This window comes from Heterodontus francisci, chromosome 47, assembly GCF_036365525.1.
Source record: "Heterodontus francisci isolate sHetFra1 chromosome 47, sHetFra1.hap1, whole genome shotgun sequence".
Taxonomy (NCBI): domain Eukaryota; kingdom Metazoa; phylum Chordata; class Chondrichthyes; order Heterodontiformes; family Heterodontidae; genus Heterodontus; species Heterodontus francisci.
In genome coordinates, this window is record NC_090417.1 from 5,817,848 (window position 1) to 5,832,659 (window position 14,812).

At 42.0% G+C, this 14,812-nt stretch overlaps 1 protein-coding gene across 5 annotated transcripts in view; it reads right to left on the reverse strand.

The window, feature by feature from the left end:
* Positions 1–14,812, reverse strand: part of zgc:110329 (uncharacterized protein LOC550500 homolog) — a 331,911-nt gene that overhangs the window by 94,935 nt on the left and 222,164 nt on the right. For 4 of the 5 annotated variants that reach the window (XM_068023409.1, XM_068023413.1, XM_068023410.1 and 1 more), the window contains one exon: positions 8,803–8,877. The exons of the other annotated variant lie outside the window; for it this stretch is intronic. In XM_068023409.1, the coding sequence (XP_067879510.1) occupies positions 8,803–8,877 (75 nt within the window). The remainder of the gene's footprint in view (positions 1–8,802; positions 8,878–14,812) is intronic. 5 annotated transcript variants of the gene reach the window in all.

Here is a 14,812-nt window from a genome sequence, read left to right on the forward strand (position 1 = left end):
AAATGGGCGCTACCAAACTCAATTTCACTTCCATTGCACTTTACAGTTGTCTATAATTAATTAGACACATTGAGATCAGAGAAACAAATTATTGTCATCATTCGTTGAAAATGACGTCTGCCATAATTTCAAATGGGGTGAAAATAGAAAGTTGAACAAAAGAATATTATACTTTATTAAAGACAGCAAGAGAAAGAGGACAAATTATCCGTGCTGTTCTTAAACAGCTTCCTCAGTCTACTATCAACTTGTATTTTTTGGGGGAGATAGATTGCACACTGCAATTGTCGGGTGATAATTGGAATCTGGGACTCCTATATGAAGGAATGGATTGAGTCATTGTGGGGTATCCAAAGCATGGCTTGATATTCCTTCACATAACATGTCTAGAAAGAATAAGGTTTTATATAATTATACGCACTGAGTAAACATAGTTGTTACTGTCCAAAATAAAAGAACTTTCAAAAGGCTATAACCAGCAACTTTGAAATTGACATTAATGCAAAGGGATAATTTGGTTATCAGTTTCTGGCTGATAAAATTGTCAGTCCATTTTAAAGGCGGATGTTGTACATGGTGGGAACAATATCAATATTTGACATTAACTTGGTGGGACTGCGTTTTCCACAGCACAGTTAGAGCAGGCCTGTGTTTAAAAACGACTCCAGTTAACAAAGGCTGACCTTCATAGGATTGGTAATTTATCACCTTTTACTCGTTAATACAAAGAAAGATAGAGCAGCATTTCTATAGCACCTTTCACAACCAAAGCATTTTACAAACAGTGAAATGCTTTGTATTAATTCCAGTCACTATTGCATAGTATTAGATGTATACGTACAAGCATAAGAAAAGGAATAAGCCATCCAATTTGATCATGGCTGATATGGATCTTAATTCCATCTACCTGAATACCTTTGCCCAACAAAAGGCCACCTTTGATTCATTAATACTTCACTTCAAGTCTCCCTATGGGGGGCAAAAACCTACAATGTCATATCAGTTTAGCGCAAGTGGCTGATTAAACAGGTTAAAAGGAGGATGAGATGTGCCAAGGGAGCAGCTGACACTAACACCACAACAGCAAGAGGGCAGTCAGGAAAGACTCAACCATTGCAGCTTCAAACTGAGGAGGAGCACAAACTAGTAAATATTCTGAACCACTCCTTCTTCCAAGAATTAAGAGAAAATATGAGTAATATAAAATTTCTCTGAACAAAGATATTTCAAGTAGAATCAAGGACTTCACCATAGGTGAGACAGAGATCCTAGGCAGAATGAATGGGCTCAAAACAGATCCATTTTCAGGACAGATGGAATTTATTTCACAGTGCTGAGATTAGTGAGGTACATCAATCATGATGGAGGAATCACTGGACACTGGGAGGCATTATTAGATTGGAAAAAGGACAATGTGATGACCATATTCAGAAAAAGCAACAAAACAGACATAAGTAACAACAGACCCATTTGGCTAACCTCCAGTCCCTGTAAAATAACAGAATCGATTCTCAGAAGTAATCCTGGGGATTAACTGTTCAACTATAATTGAGTTAACAGCAGCATGAATTCAGAAACAGAAGGTCGATATGACCAACCTCTTCAACAACCCAAGTGGCTGTGACATGATGTATTATACCTTAACTTCTACAAGGCTTTTCATAAAGTACCACATGAAAGACAATTAAACTCAAAACTATGCAGATTCAGAGTAAACAATGAAAATGAGTAACAAAGTAGGTGAAGGAAACAGTTGGTTGGCCCCCTTTCATCTACACAAATGATGGACATGCAGCAAACAATCCATTTAGGTGGGATGTCTTCTCTTGGTGCACCTTTGCTGATGGCTGTGAAGGCCACTCCTTGAGAGTCAGGTTCTGCCACAAGTGCTGCACGTGAAGCTGCCAAGTGTGAGTTGTTTTCAGCGTTGGTGCCTGTTGTCAAGCTGCTGCAGCAACTGGTGGTCATGGCAGTGCACACCAATCCACAGGATATGTCGTCATTTCCCTCTTTCGCCAGATCGTGACTCCCAAGTGCGATAGTCAACATTTAGATTCTTCATGTCATGCTTGCAAGCATCCCTGAACCAGAGCTTTGGGCATCCCACTATTCGTCTGGCCCCAGCTACCTCACTATACAGACGGTCCTTGGGTATGTGACCATCTTCCATCCTGCGGACGTGTCCGATCCACTAAAGCTGTCTCTGTTCGATTTGTGCCAACACACTTGAGAGCTCTGCCTTTTAGAGGACTGACACATTTGTGATTTGGTCCTGCCAGGATATACTCATAACGCATTGCAGACAGCAAAGATGGAAATGATTGTACTGCTGTGAAACATGGGCAAAGAAACTCAAAGAAACAAGTAGCACCCAATAAAGTTATGTGAGAGTTGGGAGAATATATGAATAGGGTGCTGGGACAACTACACTTTGTAATTTGCACTGAATTTGAGAGTCCAGGCTATTGATGCAAAGTGGTCAAATTTGCAGTTCAAATCAAACTTGGAGCAGCAGTGGAACCAGATGAGTCAGCTCAGAAAATTACAAAGTGATAGAAAGAGAAAATAAAGTCTTGCATATACAGCATCTGTCATGATCACTGGCATCCCAAAGTGCTCTATAGCCAAAGAAGTACTTTGGAAGTGTAGTCACTGTTTAATGTTAGTAAGTTAAGAAAAATATGTAAATGGACAGAACTACAACAGATAGAATTTAACAGAGACAAATGTGTAGAGTTACACACTGAAAAAGTAACAGCACACGCAGTTCATGAATGATGTTGAAATAGTAAGTGGTAGAGACCTAGGAGTCTCAGCAGCCCCTTAAAATGTCCAACTAATGCATAGCAGTGATCTGCAAAGCCACTGCCATAGCCAAAGCAGCATAATCGAATTTAGAGGGAGTAATGACCAACCTTTATAGTACTCTCGTCATACTACCTTGAATACTGCATCCAGTTCTGATCACCAAAAAAAAAAGGAGAAATTCAAGCTCTGGAGGCAGTATCAGAAGGCAAAGAAACTTGGCCTTTTCTGCCTCGGGAGGAGGTACATCACAGGTGATCTTGTAGATAAAATTTTCCAGAAGATTGTTCAGGATATTGAAAATGTTAACCCAGAATATTAAATTAAATTGTGATAATAGAACAAAGGCACACAGATTCAACCTGGTAAAAGAAGTGACTTTAGGACAGATAAATCAGGAAATTCTTAATATAACAAGTGGAATAAACTTCTAAATTGAACAGTTGAGACAAAAGTTCTGGAATCATTTAAGAGGGAATGGGTGTGGGTTGTGGGGCGGGGGGGTGGAGGTTAGGATCTTTGATTGTTTCAACCAAGGTGGGCTGAACCTTCCTCAAGCATAATTATGTTGTCTTGTGTTGCGGCCTTCTAAACAAAGAAGTCATGCATGAACAAATGATTTCATGAGTCCTAGAAATACAAGACTGTAAGAAATCATTGAGAATTGGTGAGGGGTGGAGGGAGGAGCAACCTTGTTGCATGTACTAGGATGCCAGAATGACGTGACAAAATTATTTTCTGATGCTCTACATTCCAGCCTTGTGTGGCTGATAAGCTTAAGAGAGTAATGTTGCACCTTATTCCTATTAGCCTGTCACTAATATCATTGAAGGTGCTTCCTTTACCCTGTCATAGGTCATCAGTAAAATGCCTCAAAGCAACAGGAAACTGTATGCTACATGAAAAAAATGTGACGTGGGAGACCTTCTCATGCTTGCAACTGAAGGCAAAGGGTAGAATGATGTCAACCATGGACAATGGGGAAACTTCGCATCAAGTCAACTGTGTACAACACTAGTGTTTTTTTTTAAAAAGGAATGGAATATGGAATGGAACACTTTTATGCTCAAAACAATTGTTTCTATATCCTAATTCAATCAGATCAATGGATATTTTGGGAAAAAGCAGAGCAGATATGGCAGTGAGAAAACTAACAATCAGAGAGGAGAAAAGGAGAGAGAGAGAGACGGAAACGGATCTTTCATTAGAGAAGTATAGCCAATGGCAAACAGTTTGTTCTAAGCTGACTCCGAATGACTGATCTGCAAGGAAGTGGAATCATTGTAGACTGGGAAGCTGGCACCAGATTAAGGTCTATAGTTCCAGTAAATTGGACATTGGGAGTTAAACTTTGTGTTTGCAGCCTGGGTATGTGTTACACAGTGAAGTCAACTTGCCAATGGATACTGGAATTTGACAGCAAATGTAAAATGAGACAAACCCATCCTTCAGGCGAGATGCAAAACTGAGGCCCCATCTACCCCCTCAGCTGGATGCAAACATTTCACTATTGTGAGGAGGAGGAGCAGGGAAATTCTCTCTTGGTGTAGCGGTTAATATTTATCCCTTACCTGAGCCTCATTATTAAAAAAAGATGATCTCATTGCTGTTTGTGGGAGCTTGCTGTGCACAAATTAGCTCCAGCATTTCTATATTACAACAGTCACGCCACTTCTGAAACACCTCATTGTTGTGAAAGGTGATATATAAATGCAAATCTGTCTTTCTTTCAAATGGTCAATCACCTCAGACAGACATAGAAAATAGATAAAAATAACAGCAAACATGTACACACGTACATATACATATAGCCACACACATGCATGCACATACATCTGCAGTTACATGCTCCAGCAACCAACCATCAGCACAATTGAATTGCTAATTCAGGCCCCTGATTGTGAATGCAATTCTGCAGCCCACTGCCAAGGCCCTGGAAGTCCCCTGCTTCATTATCAAAGAGACAATCGATACTGCGACAAGTCACTGCCTTGCCAACTCCCTCCTACATTCAATAGTCTCCTTAACACCCTCGTTTTACTGCCCATGCTTTCGTCCCGGTGACATTTTTTGCTCTCCTGTTCTCCACATCCCTAACAACACACCACTCTATGAAGTGCTGTGAGACATCCCTAAGTAATGAATCTTGCATAAATACAAGTTGTTGTGCACTCTATTGGACTCAACTGGCAAATCAATACATTGATAGAAATGGATTGGACACCAGAAACCATCAGTGACAAAGCAGTCGAGTCTACACTGAGAATACTGCGTTATCTTTCTTAATTCACACACGAAAAAAATTGGAAATGAATGAAGATATTTACTTTTTCAATGTTTCTTTTTGCCACCAGTTTGCTCCCCTCCTCTGAAGGCTGTGATTCCTTGTTGGGGGACAGCACAACAGGAGGCAAGCTTTTCCAGATGCCAATTTTTGGACTGTGACCACGGCCCTTATCTGGTTCAATAAACCAAAGCCTAGGGTCCTAACCTGGGCCCTTCCTGACTTAGCTCAGTCACTGATCACATCAACGAGCTGAGCACACAGAGCAGCACTAAGTATGAGTTTGGAAGTAAGTTCTCAGTGCTGTGGTAGCATACCAGAAACTATGGTTACAATGGCATGCTGTTGAGTTAGTGTTAGCCCTAAAAGCAGACAGCAGTCACAGAATGACTTCCTGCTCTATGCCAGTCTTGCCAGTCACTGAAAAAGAAACAGATTTTACTTTTAGTAATCAAGTTTGGAGCTGTCAGATTGTTGGAAAAACCCAACCGGTTCCCTAATTTCCTTTCGGGAAGGAAATCTGCTGTCCTTGCCAAGTCTGTCCTTAATGTGACTCTAATCCCACACCAACATGATTTCTTAACTGCCCTCTGAATTGGCCCAGCAAGCTTCTCAGTTGCATCACTACCTTCTCCAGGGCAACTCGGGATGGCCAATAAATTCTGGCCTTATCAGCGACGGCCATATCTCCGCAATGTGTTTTTTTTTTAAAGTTTGAAGATTAAAAAACATTTGTTGTCCGCAGAGCGAAACAGACTTGTCGGGATGGAATATTAACAGAAAATGCGAGAAATACTCAGGAGGTCAGGCAGCATCTGTGGAGATAGGAATGGTGTTAACGTTTCAGGTCAGTGTATTTTCTCTCTCCAGCGGCTGCAGTCCTTTTACCTTTCTGCTAGAGAAAGTTGTTGACTCAGTGACAGTTAAGAGGGGGAGCAGGATCAATGTGTGTTTGGGAGAAGGATTGCGGGTTAGAGAAATATTTTGCAGCAATCCTTGATTTTCTTCTGTCAGTGAAAGTAAGAGAACAGGTGAATGGAAGGGAAGTCAACAAAAGCTAGAACCAAGGCAGGTGAGATACAAATCAGCCATAACTGAATGGTAAAACAGTCCAGAGGGGCTGAATGGCCGACTCCTGTTCCAAGGTTTTAACTGGTTGATGGCTCAATTGGTTGAAGAGGCTTACTACCTTAACTATCTGTTTGCTCATTTGGTTAATAATTTTGGGTCTGACAATGGCCTAACCAGAGCAAATATCTAATATCGGAACTGTGTCCTGTGCTTTTGGTAAGCCGAAGGCTGTTGGATTCAGCTTGGCTTTTCTAAGTGGGATTGGTTGAGTCTCCCAGTGTCTCTGTCTCAGTGAGTATATTCATGCTGAGTTCAGACCTGGACGTTTCCAAGTTTAATCTTGGAATCAGTGCTCTAAAGCTGGACATTACTGAGAAGAAATTAGCCAGGCCTCCCATTGCCACTCCCACTGCCTTTTTCCCACCGAGCATGTAAGAAACGGGCACAAACTGGGCTGTACTAAGCAGTATGTCAATACGGTCCGAAGTATATAGTACAATTCTGGAGGGAAGGGCCTGATCTTTAAACACAGGGAGTAATTGACATTGGTACATTCAATATGGTTGCCACTAGTTAGAGAAGAGGCCAGCCTTGGTCAGCTTTTGTCGTCATATGACCCCGTACTTTAATTTTGTGAATTTGTGCTTACGAAGGATGCCATCTCTGGACTCGGCAACATTTGTTTCATCTCGTAGATCAAGGCCTCCAAGCTGTGTTTCCTCTTGCACAGAACTGTTCTTAAAAGTGTTCACATTTTGAAACACATTAATCAGTGTAACACATGCCCGATTTTCATTGCTTCATCATTGGCGGCTATGCCTTCAGATCTTTAGGCCCTAAGCTCTAAAATTTCCTCCCTAAACCTACCTCTTTGAGCAAGCTTTTGGTCACCTGTGCTAATAGCTCCTTATGTGGTGCCTATTTTTATTCAATAACACTCCTGTTAAAAGGTTCTATATAAATGCAAGTTGTTGCTGTTATTAGGAAGTTATTAGAGTGCAACAATGGATTGGTTACAGCTAGAGATTGCACAGCCAAATTACAAATAGTGAAAGATGTAGATTGTTTCTCAATGCGGGAGCGTGCAGAATAATAATATTACTGGAAAGGGGGAAACTAAAATGCGTTTGGGCCCAGCTACAGAATGCGGATGTGAAATATATGGGAGGACATTGATCCAGCATGCAGTCCTGAAAGACAGCAATTGTGACCTAGATGAGAAGATTCTTTAAGGCAGCATCAGTGCTACATATACCCTGGAGATGAAAAACACAGCAATCCTGGATCATTTAATCTCAACAATCAATCAACCAATTTGTCAAAAGCAGCACTGTCTTAGACCTGTCGACTGCACTCCATCCTGTTCGCACAAGTCTAGGTCGATAAACAGGCTTCATCTGAAATCATAATTCCAAGTCAAGTGGCCAGTCTTATGACAAATATGATAGAGGAGGCCTGTTAATAGATTCTGCATGATTGGGCATGATCTCCTGAGGGCAACTTTGTTCCTGATACCCAGTTAACATTCTACGTGCCTGTCACTTGGCTTGTTCATAGTCTGCAATTGAAATGCTCAGGTCAGTGGAGAAAGTGTTTATAAAAAAGGTCTTTATTTTAAGTGTCACCTTGTTAGATTGTTCTATTTTTACTTTTCAAACCAGAGGGAAATTTATATTGACAAATGCAACATTCGGAGTGTTCCAAGTTAGATGCTGCATGTATCGGAGAATCCAGCTTGTGACCTGGCATTTCAACAGCATGCAGGTTACGATAGTGCAGTGGTTATGTTACTGGGTTAGTAATCCTGAGAACTGGACTATAATCTAGAAAATGAGTTCCAATCCCACTATGACAGTCTGAGAAAGTTTAAAAATAATTAACAACAAATGCAGTTTAAAAAAAAAAGTGACTTCTGAAACACCTAACTGGTTCGCTGAAGGAAACCTACCCACCCTACCCAATCTGCTCTGTTACCTCTTTTTGGAGTACAGAATTTCACATTTCCACTACCTTTTGTGTGAAAAGAGTTACTGGACATCACCCCTGAATGGCTTAGCTCTATTTTTAGAATAGTGTCCCCTCATTCTTGATGAGTACATCAGAGGAAACAGATTCTCTGTATTTGTCCTGTAAATTCCTTTTCACATTTTAAACATTGATCAGATCAACCCTCAATCTTCTATATTCCAAAGTTGATGCAACCTGTCCTGACAATTTAATTCTTTAGTCCTCAGTATCATTCTGCTTTATCTGTGCTGCACCCACTCCACGGCTAGTACATCTTTCTGGAAGTGTGGTGCCCAGAATAAAACATTGAACTCCAAATGCCGTCTGACCAAGGTTCTGAAACAAAGTGAGGCACAAAAATGATATGAGCTAGAGAGGGAAAATGTGGCCAGGGTTCCCACTCCTAACTGCTAACCTTCACCCCCCACCCTCCTCCTTGAAGTGCTTTGGGATCAGTAGTGAAGCCCTCTGCAATCATGAAGCTCAGTGAATGAAGGTGGGTTGGAAAAATTACTGAGCTGTGATGTCTGATACCTGTATCTTACTTAAGGAGCTGTGGCCTTCAGCAGGAGGGGAGAAGATTGACTGGGTGTTAGAGGGGAATAGATTATAAAAGGAAAGACAAACTGACGTACCTTATTCCGGCATAAAAAACTGACAATTATGAAGGTCAGTTGCAGCAACACCACAGTGACAAGCGTCCACTTAAACTGCAGAAAGAAAACAAGAAAACAAATGATGAGCTGAAAACAGCAGCAACAACTAGGGTTAACAGAGGTCAAGTGCTTTTTGATCAAAGGGATAAGTGAGAGATTACTTTCTCCTAACTGAACATCCTGATAGTTGAAGGTTTGCAATTCAGTGAGTGGCGATTGTTTCTGATGAACTTATTCCCAGTGGTCACACATTTCTTCCAAAATGGATTTTTGTGATTTTCAAGGTAAGGGCTGTTAGTATCCAGTATCATTACCAACATTGCATTTACATAGTGCCTTTACGCTCCTTTAGATTGTTTTATTCTGTTAATCAGACAAAAATTTGCATGAGTGAAAGGAAACGGCATCAGGACAGGTGACTGACCAAACTTTCAGAGGTCAGTTTTAAACAGCATCTTAAAAGAGGTTTAGGGAGCAAATTCCAGAGCATCCATTCTGGACAGCTGAAAGCATGGTCACTAATAGTGGGGAGCAGAAAGTGTTAGATGCACAAGAGGCTCGAATTGGAGCACATCCAGATCAGGAAAGGTTAGACGTCGTGTAAAGCTTTCCCCCATCACCACTATGACAATTTTCCCCTCCATGTCCTAAGGCCTTTGGGAGAGAGGCAGCCAATTTTGTGCTCAACTGGGGTCTTGTTTGACCTATGAGGAACAAAATGCAGACTGTTCCAAGTTATTTCAGGTACACAGCAGAGGAATGAAGCTTTTATCCCATCTGAAGCCATGTCCAAGAGGTGAAATGACCATGCCTAAGCCAGCTCCCCTCAGTCAATGGAGCACTCTTCACTCGCCAACAAAACCTTGCAAATGTCAGGGAACCCACACAGCAGATCAGTCAGGAGAGCACAAGTGGATGATACTCAAGACCCATCCCCTTCCTCGAAACACCATCTCTTCTCTGCATGGATCCTGACTGCTCCACTGTGGATGTGCCCAGCCTTGTTGTGGTTTTGTACATATCTCTTCCAATAATGTTTGACCTACACTGTGATGAAGAAGTAATGTTCAAACCTGCCCATCAACTCACTGTCATTTCAGTATAAAATATGGGACAAACTGCAGCTTCAATAACTGAAAGCAACATGCAATGGATTAGAACTTAGCCTTTCCTTTTATACCTTGTGATTAAGATACTAGATGAGAGTGTTGTATAAGGCGACTGCATCAGCCATCATTCTACCACAGCAGAAATCACGTAGATTATCCTTAGCTTTTCGACTGTGTTGTGATGAATGTAATTGAAAATGTATTTCCTTTCTCTCAAAGACCCAGTTCATTTATTATGCAAATATTATAATGAGCTTGTTTTCCCCAAGGCCAACCTAATATGAATCATTAAGGTTAGAAATTTTCACTCAATGTGTATAGTCAGCCTGCTGTAATAAAAAGGTTGATACATCTTGAACATAGTGCTATTGAAACTAAAACCTGAGGGGAATGTCTTTGAGTCTAGGAATGAAAACAAGCACATTATTAATAAGAAAAAAAGTGACATTTACTTTTTCACTCTTTAGTTTGGTTTAGTTTAGTTTAGAGATACAGCACTGAAACAGGCCCTTCGGCCCACCGAGTCTGTGCCGACCATCAACCACCCATTTATACTAATCCTACACTAATCCCATATACCTACCACATCCCCACCTGTCCCTATATTTCCCTACCACCGACCTATACTAGGGGCAATTTATAATGGCCAATTTACCTATCAACCTGCAAGTCTTTTGGCTTGTGGGAGGAAACCCACGCAGACACAGGGAAAACTTGCAAACTCCACACAGGCAGTACCCAGAATTGAACCCGGGTCGCTGGAGCTGTGAGGCTGCGGTGCTAACTACTGTGCTGCCCTTTGATGAAGAATTTTTCAAGTGACTTTAATTACAGCAATCGTCATTGCAATAGAGCTTAATTCCCAACCTAAATTCAAGTCTTCTTCATTCAGAGCTCTGTAAAGCTGCAATGCCTTTGCTTCTCTCCCTACAAAGAACATATCTCATTCTCCTATCCCACGTGTGTGGTAGCATTCCCCACGTCTGCAACCCAACAATGAAAGCTTTTTCCCCTTCCCAAACACTTGCACTCATCCTTGGCTAGTGTTCCACAGGCGTTGATCACATTCGAGCAAGTAACCAGTGCCACACTCGACTCTCCACATACTTTACAGCAAACATCACAGGGCAGTGCACAGCAATTCGATTGCTTACTGACTCTCCCCTTTACTTACTCAAGGCCACTCAGGCCATTTAGAATTCCCCCAACTGCCTCCATGATGGAGATCAGCTCACTCTTCTGGAACTTTCCAGTCTGCATGGCTCAGTTGCACAGTGCAATTACTGAATGAGCCTTGACCACAGTTACGTGAATTTGCTAGGACTCTCTCAATGACTCAATGAACAAATTCACCACTGAATGGTCCTGAGTCACACAGTCCAGGAAGATCCCAGCTTCAATGACAGCTGGGCAGAAAGCTGCAGATGCTAGAAATACTCAGCAGGTCAGGCAGTATCTGTGGAGAGAGAAATAGAGTTAATGTTTCAGGTCAATGATCTTTCTCCACAGATGCTACTTCACATGTTGAGTATTTCCAGCATTTTCTCTTTACATCAATGATATCTATTTTCAACTTGCTGATCTCAATGCAAGCAGGGGTGGGAAGTGTACCAGATGCTACATGTGGGAAGACAGAGAAAACATGCAGACTTTACAACTAGAATTCTTGACAGTGCCTTTTCTGCTGTGAACTGGATGCTTTGTGCCTCTGAAACAGACAGCCCTGGATTTGAAATGCACTCCAGACTTACAGATCAGTGCAATACTGAGCGAGTGCTGCACCAGAGAGAATCAGTACTGAGGGAGTCTGCTGTGATATGCTATGATAATTAATTCAGTTCCTGGCAGCAAATACCGCTTCAATAGTTTTACTTTGTTATATTGGGTATTTATTTGCAAAACACATTATTCAAAACGAAGAGTCAGAGCCATTTACCAGCAGGTCGGTGGAAATTAATCTTCACCTATTGTAAAGAGACAGAATGCTGACACGAGCACACCCACACACACAGATTCCAGTAAATCACTCAAACAGCAATAAAACCAGTTCCTTCTAAAAATCAACAATTTACTGCTGGGCCCTAGTTGAAAATATCCCCCAGTGCAATTATCCAGAGATAGTGTGCGTCAGGGACCCTTTTTAAAGTGACCACAATTAGCCTCCAACATTCCTTGGTTATTGGTTAATTCTATAGATTCATTAACAAGGAGCTGCCAGGAAACCAATGAAGTTGTGGAAGATACCTAGAAGTCTTCAACATGTCTGGATCTTACGATATAGGTCTTACATACAGTGAATTAGTTTCGCGTTGCAGGGGAAACCTGGTAGCCAAGTTACACACAGGAAGATCTCCTAAAAACTAATGGGACAAAAGGAAAGAGAAAGAGAGAAAGTAAAGAAAGAAGGTTTCATGTGTCAATGAAGGATGACACCTCTGCCAACACAGCAGTCCCTCAATGCTGTACGTGTCTAATATGTGTACTCAAAGCCTGCAGTGTGCTTTGCCTGCTTTTTCGACTGTGCGTTGACAGAGAGAAAGGGATGGGAAGAGGTCTAGAATTAATTCAATATGCATGTTTTACTGATATTGTTCTGGTCCTTTGACTTGTTCACATAGTAGAACATGACAGACCAAATGACAAATGCAGTGTCAGAAAATATTCTATTCTGCTCCTGCATAATAGAAACAAAAACTAAGTAATAATTAAATATCCTGGTTCCTTCAACTGCAAAGCATCTGGTGGAAAATTAGCAAGTCACATCCCTGCTCTAGACATGACAAAATATTATATAAAAGACAGTTACTTGAAAAGAAAGTTGCGTATTGCTGCAGTGTGTCTTATCAGGAAAAAAAAAAAATAATTGTTCAGGAGAGTTTTCATTCCAGACCCAAACCATCTCAGAAGTTGCAAGGTTCTGCTGCTGACATTGAATCACAATAGGCACGAGGAAGACCAGTCTGAGCCCCATTCTCCATGCGAGAGTAGGTTTCCCACTCGAGTGAGCAGATTCTCTGAACATTCATTGATAGCTGTTTCTGGGAGCTTGCTGTGCTCAAATTGGCTGCTGTGTTTGTCTGAAGACAACGCTGAACACACTTCAAAAATCAACCTACTGGCTTGGAGTGCTTGGGAATGTCCTGAGGACGACAGGATATAATGTAAAAAAAAAATTCTTTCCTCGTGTGCGAATCAGTTGAATCTATTTGTAATTCAGAAATCAGAGCCTTCCCCTGCCCCCTCAATTCCTTAATCCAGCCAAGTGGTAGGTAGTTAACCTGTCCCCAAGCATTGTTCTCAATGTGAAGATCACTGGCATGGGAGCATGTACTGCACATCCTGAGTAGGTGCTGGTAGTGGGCTTTCTCCTCTAACTGCTGCTTGGTGCTCCCAAAAATAGCATTAGATGAGGAATTCACAGAATTTTGCCCTGCCACTGATTATGTACACTTTGCAAAATCCGACTTAAAGAACACTTCATTTATATAGTGCCATTATATAGGGCCAAGAGAGTGTGGGAAAAAGCGCACTGACACGGAACACAAAAGTCCGAGTGTATCAAGCCTGTGTCCTCAGTACCTTGCTCTATGGCAGCGAGGCCTGGACAACGTATGTCAGCCAAGAGCGACGTCTCAACTCATTCCATCTTCGCTGCCTCCGGAGAATACTTGGCATCAGGTGGCAGGACCGTATCTCCAACACAGAAGTCCTCGAGGCGGCCAACATCCCCAGCTTATACACACTACTGAGTCAGCGGCGCTTGAGATGGCTTGGCCATGTGAGCCAAGATGGCAGGATCCCCAAAGACACATTGTACAGCGAGCTCGCCACTGGTATCAGAGCCACCGGCCGTCCATGTCTCCGCTTTAAAGACGTCTGCAAACGCGACATGAAGTCCTGTGACATTGATCACAAGTAGTGGGGGGTCAGTTGCCAGCATTCGCCAGAGCTGGCGGGCAGCCATAAAGGCGGGGCTAAAGTGTGGCTAGTCGAAGAGACTTAGCAGTTGGCAGGAAAAAAGACAGAAGCGCAAGGGGAGAGCCAACTGTGTAACAGCCCCGACAAACAAATTTTGTCTGCAGCACCTGTGGAAGAGCCTGTCACTCTAGAATTGGCCTTTATAGCCACTCCAGGCACTGCTCCACTCACCACTGACCACCTCCAGGTGTTTACCCATTGTCTCTCGAGATAAGGAGGCCAAAGAAGAAGAATTAACATAGTACAATGTTCCAAGGCACTTCACAGGAGCTTTATCAGAAAGAAATTAACACTGAACCACATGAGGGGAGAGTAGGACTGTTAACCAAAAACTTGGTTAAAGAGGTAGGTTTTAAGGAGTGTCTTAAAAGTAGGAGAAAGATGGAGAGATTTAGGAGGGAATTTCAGTGCTAATGTTCTAGTCGGCTAAGTATAGTGGAGCAATAATTAAAACTAAATCAGGGCTGTACAAGTTGCCAGAATTGAAGGAAACGAGAGTGTTTGAAGGATTATAGTGCTGGAGGAGTTTACAGATAGTGAGGGAACGGAGGTGGCTATGAATGGAGTTGAACACGAGAATGAAAATGTTCAATTCTAGGTATTACTGGACCTGAAGCCAATGTAGGTCAGTACATGGGTGATGGGTTAATGGGACTTGTGGAAATGCAAAGCTGAGTTTTGGATGTCTTCAAGTTTATGGGGAGTGAAAGATGGGAGACCAATCAGGAGAACATTGGAATAGTGGAGTTTCAAAGTAACAAAGGCATAGACGAGGGTTTCAGCAGATGGGCCAAGGAAGAGTAGAATATTATTGGAGGTGAAAGTAGGCAGTCTTGCTCATGGGAATAATATGGGGTCAGCTAGGATGTTGAGATTGTGAGCTATCTTGTTCAGCCTCAGAC